General features: G+C 53.9%; 1 protein-coding gene across 1 annotated transcript; it reads left to right on the forward strand.

Annotated features, from left to right (window-relative positions):
- Nucleotides 1–2,282: 2,282 nt before the first annotated feature.
- On the forward strand, nucleotides 2,283–7,118 carry LHX4 (LIM homeobox 4; the record flags this gene model as incomplete). The annotated part of the gene is made up of 5 exons (XM_029962218.1): nucleotides 2,283–2,370; nucleotides 2,800–2,971; nucleotides 6,000–6,202; nucleotides 6,372–6,526; nucleotides 7,089–7,118. Coding segments are annotated over exons 1-5 (648 nt in total), but the record flags the coding sequence as incomplete, so codon positions are not given.
- Nucleotides 7,119–7,120: the final 2 nt, after the last annotated feature.

The following is a 7,120-nucleotide window of genomic DNA, read 5'->3' on the forward strand; positions in this document are numbered from 1 at the left end:
TTATTGTTATTATTATTATTACTATTACTATTATTATTATTATTATTGTTATTGTTGTTATTATGCATAGGGGGAAGCAGCCAACTGGGTGCGAGCTCTGCACTTCTGTGTGCACACACACACAGGCATCATTGCACACACAGTGCATGGGGTTGGTGCTGTACTTGTGCAGCGAGATTGGAAGGAAAATCGGTCGCTTCTTGGAGAAAAAAAAAAAAAAGTAGTTTTCTCTGGAAATTCGAAGGGAGATGTTGCGTTATCGGCTGCAGTTGTTTGCCTGTTGAAATGGAGCTGTGCTGCTGCTCTTAGGGAGGAGAAAGCTGCTTGTTAGTTGTGAGTGTGTGTATATATACATGCAGGATGTGTGCGTATAAATACAGGCACGTGTTATATAAACAGTCATTTATATATAAAACGTTTCCTAAAGGTGCACTGGCGTTTGTGAAATAACCGAGAAGGATTTCCTCGGGCTGATGCTGAGCTGGTGCCATCGCCGGTGCCAGCGGCTTTTGCATCTCTCTCGAACGGGTTTAACAAATCCAGTGTGGAAAAATGTGGTTGGTGCCCACCTGCAGCCGCGGGGGTGGAGAGAGGGGAGTGAGGCATCCAGGTGTTCTCAAGGCGAGAAGGAAAACAGGGACCTATGCAAGCTGTAGAAATTTTGCTTTTTGAATTTATTCTGCTGTTGTTAATGAGAGAGGGGCTGAAATGCCAGCAATAACTACGGTCTGAAGGGCACTGGGATTGTAACTGTCTAACTTGGGGAATGAAATAAGCTGCCTTCACGTGAGGTACGTGTCAGTACCCCAAAGGATTTTGAAATAATGTTACTTGAGGCTGTAACAACATGATTATTTTCTGTGCTCTTTTTCTCCTTTCCCCCTTCCTTCCTCTTCCCACCTTCTTTCCTATTCCTCTCCTCTTTCTTTATTTCCTTCCTCTTTTTTTTCTCCTTCTTCCCTCTTTCTTTCCTTTTCCCCTTCCCCTTTTCTTCCCTTTCTTCCTTTTCCTTTATTCTCTTTTTCTCCCTTGTCCAATTAAATTCATTTTCTCTCTTCTCTCACGCTTTTTCGTTTCTCCTTTACTGTTTTCTTTTCTCCCATTTCCTTTCTTTCTCTTTCCTTCCCTTTCCTTTTTTTATCTTCTTCCTTTTTGCAAATTTTTCCCCTTTTAAAATATTTTCCCTTTTATCTTTCTCCTTTTTAAAATATTTTTCCTTTTCAAATATTTTTCCTTTTTAAATCCTTTTCCTTTTAAAATATTTTTCTTTTTTAAATCTATTTCCTTTTTATACTCTTCTTTTTTTTTTTAATATCGTTCCTTTTTTAATCTTTTTTCCTTTTTCACATTTTTTCCTTTTTAAAAACCTTTTCCCTTTTTAAAAAATATTTTCTCCTTTTTTAATCTTTTCCCTTTTTTCTTTTTTATTCTCCCTTTTTCCCCTTTTTCCCTCCCGGTAGCACCCAGGCCAGAGAGGTAGACCCCTCTCCCTCTCCATCGCCTCCCCCATGCCTTGGGCAGCACAGGGACACGTTCTTCCGCCATTCCCATCCCTTGTCCTTTGCAGCCTGGCTGTGCCACTCCGGCTGGGGACAACCCAGCCCCTCCTAAGCCTCCTCAGCATTTGGAGCAACATAATTCCCAAAAAACACCCCCTTTTCCCCATCGGAATTTTCTTCCAGCAGCTTCAGGCTGGGGAGGGAGCAGCCCTTGTACAAACCATCTCTCCTGCTCTTACTCTCCAGCTCTGGGCATGGTGGTGGATTTCCCCCCAAAATCCATCTGCTTTCATGTGTGTGGGTCAGCTTTATGTGCCTGGCTTTTACCGTGAAATCTGCTCCTGCAGACTCTTGCTGTACCTCCCATTTATTCCAAGCTACGGGCAGAGAGAGAGAGAAATATCCAGCTCTCCAGATCTATGGAAGCTGTGTATCTACAGGCGAACGTTGTGCAGGAATCTGGATGGCCAGGGATACCTCTTGCCATAAGGAAAGCCTTCCTTCTGCAAGCCTTCCTTCTCACACTCCCACAGTGTGAGGGGCTGGATGTGGGGAGGGCTGGATGGAACTGGACCCGATACCCCCGGATAGCTCTGCTCCAGCTTGGCCTTGCTTCATCCCACGTTTTCCAACCGTTTCCAGCGACCCTGGCTGGATGGGAGAAAGCAGGCTGTCCCCATCACAGGAAAACCGGAGTCCAAAGGGATGCTGGACCATGAAGGATGCAAAGGCATGTGGTGCCCTGGCACTGCGGGGAGAGGGGCACCTGCAGGAGGGGCCGGCATGGCCAGCACGGGTGTCTCGTGGTCCTCGGGATGCAGGGGGAGCGGAGGGAAAGAGACTTTTGTCCGTGTTGACAAAGCCTTTGGCGGTGAGGTGGAGGTGTCCTGCACCCCCGGGTCACAGCTGGGACCCCACAGCTGAACCCCTGGCCCGTGGGGACCAACAGGCTGCGTTCCTCTTTGGGGTTTGTGGGATGCCTTTCCAGAGGGAGCGAGAGGCAGGCAGGGAAACAGGTGTCAGGGAGAAGGACACGGTCTGGAAAACGGGGTGCAGAAAGGAAAAGCATCACGTGTGTGTGTCTGTGTCCAGAGGAGCTGGTGGGACCGTGGGCTTTGCTGTCCCAGAGGGTTTTGGCAAAGGCCGGCAAAGGCAGCTGTGCTGGGACATCTCCTCACCCCACAAAGCCCTGGCATGTGCCCAGGCGGGGCTTTGCCAGCCGGGTGGGGGCCCCGCGGGGCCGATGGGGCTGCGGGGGCTGACGCTGCTCTTCTCTCCATCCCTCTCCCCCCCTGCCCAGAGATCCCCCAGTGCGCCGGCTGCAACCAGCACATCCTGGACAAGTTCATCCTCAAGGTCCTGGACCGGCACTGGCACAGCTCCTGCCTCAAGTGTGCCGACTGCCAGATGCAGCTGGCCGACCGCTGCTTCTCCCGGGCCGGCAGCGTCTACTGCAAGGAGGATTTCTTCAAGTGAGTACCCCTCGGGGGCACAGCCCCCCCGAAAGCGGCGTCTCCCCTCCTGAGAAGCAAACACACAACCTATTTTTAAGCATAATTTCGCCAAAATCTTCCTACGCCTTTCGTTGTTGTTTTTGTTGTGAACGTGAAGGGAATGTTGGTGCTTTACAGCTGCCGCAAGCTGGATGCTGGTTGTTGGGATTTAGCCATCTGAAAGCCCCAAATCCCCCTGATGCTCCTGTGCCTCCCCTGTGCGGGTGTTCAGCCCCTCGGGGTGACAACCTGCGGCGGTTCGGCAGCGGCCCCGGCTCCGCTCGGAGCTAGAGGGCAGGAGAAACCCGCACAAGGCAGCGATAACGCTGCCTGTTCCTTTCAAGTCCTTCACTCGCCTCGCCGCGATTTGCTGATGCTGTTTCTTTCCCTTCACCTTTTACCTCTTCTTTTGTTCCTTTTTTTTTTTTTTTTTTCTTTTTTTTTTTGCTCCCATTAGTGTGAAAACCTCATTTGATTGCGTTGGCAGCTGCCTCTGAGCTGTGCGGTGCCCCAGCCTTGGCGTTTCCCTGCTCCCATGAGACAGGACAACCTGTTCTCCATTAAAAATGGACTTCTCAGTGGAGATGCTCAGGTCCCTGGCTGCCGGTGACATTTGGGAGTTTTTCCCAAGGGATGGCAGAGGGTCACCTGTCACCCCTCACCACCAGCCAGCTAAACCAACCGATGGACATTAAAATTGCTCCCCAGACAGCACTTTACCTGCCTGCCCATCCCTGTGCTCTCAGGCCTCCCACATCCCCCACATCTCCTCCTCATCCATCAGGACCAAAGATGCAGCTTGAATTTCTCCTTCCCAGCGACGGTCAAAGCAGCCGCTCCAGCCTGGGTAATAACACTTCACTTCTGATATTTTCCAGCCTATTAATCTCCAAGTCATTTAAATAGTCGCCCAAAAGGTGCGGGTAATCAATGTTAATTGGAGTTGAAAGATCAGTGACTTTCTCAGATGAGGTCCTGCCTGGATTATTTGGTGCCAATCAATAGCAGCTCGGCGCTCGCCCGGGCACTTGCCTCACCTTTCCTTCACCGCTCATTGATTCCGGGGAAGGGAACCTGGGGAGGACGTGAGGATTTCGGCTCAACTTCAGAGGCAGTTGGAAATGCGGGAGCTGCTTCGGAAAAGATCAGATTGATTTTTGATTTTTATCTTTGTTTTCCCTCCCCTGAATCGCAGCTCTTGGTCCCCAGCCATGGGTGTCTCTGTGCTGGGACAGGCCATTCCCAGGTGGTGTGAATTCCCCCCCCCGGGATGCTGGAGGAGGTGTTAAAATGGCTTTTGTAGCGTTCTGTGAGAGGGGATGGATGGGCAGAGGGAGGATGGAGGCTGCAGAGCGGGCACCAGCTCAACCTTTGGAGCAGAAAAGCATCGTCTGTCTGTCCTACCCCTCCCTATGTACATGCCGGCCTCCCTCCTTCCCTCCATTTGCACCATCCCTTCATTACTCCCTCCATCCCTTCGTCCATCCCTTTATCCTCCATTCCAACCCTCCCTTCATCCTTCCATTTATCCTCTGTCCATCCCTCCCTCCTTCCTGCCATCCCTCTATCCTCCATTCCAACCCTCCTTTCATCCCTCCCTCTCTCTGTCCATCTCCTATCCATCCCTCTCCCATATCTCCCTCCCTCCTTCCTGCCCTCCTTCCCTCCCAGCTGAGGTCTCCCCAGCAGATGTCCAGGCACTCTCCCTTTAGGATACAAATCCAGAAAATGAGGCAAAGCAGGGTTTTCCTCCTCACCTTCTACTTCCAACACCCTGGAACAGTGCTGGCACCACTCATGCCCGGTGCCTGCCACCCGTCCCTGGGTGACACCTGCGTGACTTTGGGACTGTCTCAAGGCCCCAGCCTTGGTGGCTGTGTCCTGGCATTCCACAGGGCATGAGAGCATGGGTAGCCATGGGGCTTGAGGGTGGTTTTGCACCATCAGGGGATGTTCAGCCCTCAGGGGACAGTGAGAGGTGCGTGGGATGGCTGCACCCCCCGGGCTCCCCTGAATGCCACTGCCTACCCCTGCCTGCCCCTGCAGCCTTGGGCCCAAAAGGCTTGGGTGTTCCTGGGCTTCCTCCTTCAAAGCAGATTGAGCTGTTTAAGGCGTAGAGGACAGATTATTCCAATAGCTTTCTCACCTGGGCTGCTCCTGCAATGCCAGAGTGACTCCATGGGGTCCTGGGCTCCTGCTGATGGGGGGGTTTAGGGGCGCTGCAGGGAGCAGGGGAGACCCTGCAGAGCCCTTGTGGTGCCAATGGGAGGTGGACATCTGCCCCATCTCAATCCCACAGCATCTGTTGCTGAAAACACCAGCGGAATGTCCACTTACTTTTGACTTTCTCCTGTGCTGCCACCACCCCATGGCGTGTGTCACCCTCATGCTGTTAATTCAGGGAATTCACTTCTTGGACGCTCCTTCCACACTTCCTGCACCATTCCACGTGTTCCTTGCATGCTTTTTCCTCATTCCTAGCACACTCCTCCCACACCCACTGCATGTGCCTTCCACACTCCTTGTCCCGTTCCTGCACACCCCTTTCATGCTGTTTCACACTCCTTGCACATTCCTTGCAGCCGAGCTGGTGGCTTTGCTCATTCCAACACCTGCCCCACAGCAGCCCACCCAATGCCCCTGCCAGGCCCTCGTTATGGTGTAAGAGCCCCATCATTCTGCATTAATCTGGGATTCATCTTGCCAGCGGGGCGGCGTAATTAATTTATTTGGTATTAATGTCGATGAAATATGTACTGTCCTTGCAGGGGAAAATCAGGCAGCCTATAAGCATTAGTTAAAAGAACCATTAAAATCAAACCTTCCTCAGCTCCATTAGGCCGGTCTCTCACTCTGAGGAAGATAAACCCCCCGCCGTGCGAAGTGTCATGCATAATAAGGTTGATTGCTGGTTTAAACTCTGCCCTGTCTGCTGGTCCCGGTCCCATCTCTGCCCAGCAAAGCCCACCTCGCCGGGGGGCTCAGGGTCACCCGCTTCTCCCTGCAGGCGTTTCGGGACCAAATGCACGGCGTGCCAGCAGGGCATCCCCCCCACCCAGGTGGTCCGCAAGGCCCAGGACTTCGTGTACCACCTCCACTGCTTCGCCTGCATCATCTGCAGCCGGCAGCTGGCCACGGGGGATGAGTTCTACCTGATGGAGGACGGGCGGCTGGTCTGCAAGGAGGACTACGAGACTGCCAAGCAGAACGGTAGGCACCCCTCGGGGGCTGCGGGGGGCACAGCACACCGAGGGCCGGCCATGGCTCGTGCCGCTGTGGGAAGGTGTCCCTGCGGGCTCTGGGACGGCTGGTTCCGGGGAGATATTCCCAATGCCGTGGGCTGGCAGTTCGGGGATGGTACCGCCTGCTTCACTTGCAGATGACTCCGAGGCGGGGGCGAAGCGGCCCCGGACCACCATCACAGCCAAGCAGCTGGAAACGCTGAAGAACGCCTACAAAAACTCCCCCAAGCCCGCCCGGCACGTGCGGGAGCAGCTCTCCTCCGAGACGGGGCTTGACATGAGGGTGGTGCAGGTGAGGCCGTGGGGGTGCCCCTCTCCACCCTGCCCCCAGAGAAGGGTGACACTGAGGTCCCTCTGGGCTGTCTGGGTGCTGCATTTCAGGGGATGCAGGAGGGGCAGAGGTAGTGGGGTGGCATGGCTGCTCGGGAGGTGGGCTGCAGGGATGTTTGGGTCCTGGATTGCATGGGGGTGTGGGAGATGGGGTGCAGGGGTGCTGGCATGCAGGGTTGCAGGGGTTTAGGGGTGCTGGGTTGTATGAGTGTGTCCCTCCTTGTTGTCCCTCCTTGCCCTCCAAGCTGGGCGCATTGGTGCTGCATCCATGTGGTCCCCCCTTCCCCAGCTGGCATACTGGGTTGCAGGGGTGCTGGGATGCTGGTGTGCCGGGGTGTTGGCATGCTGAGGTGCAGGAGTGCTGGATTGCAGTGGTGCTAGCATGTGGGGTTGTAGTGTGTTGGGTAGCAGAGGTGCAGGGATGCAGGGATGTAGCAGTTCCGTGGGCGTTGGATGCAGGAGCGCTGGCACGCAGGAGTGCCAGGGTGCCGCGGTGCCATCGATGTCCCCATTTCCCGCCCCAGGTGTGGTTCCAGAACCGCCGGGCCAAGGAGAA

This window comes from Manacus vitellinus, unplaced genomic scaffold (genome assembly GCF_001715985.3).
Source record: "Manacus vitellinus isolate BGI_N305 unplaced genomic scaffold, ASM171598v3 scaffold_44_pilon, whole genome shotgun sequence".
In the NCBI taxonomy this organism is placed as follows: Eukaryota; Metazoa; Chordata; class Aves; order Passeriformes; family Pipridae; genus Manacus; species Manacus vitellinus.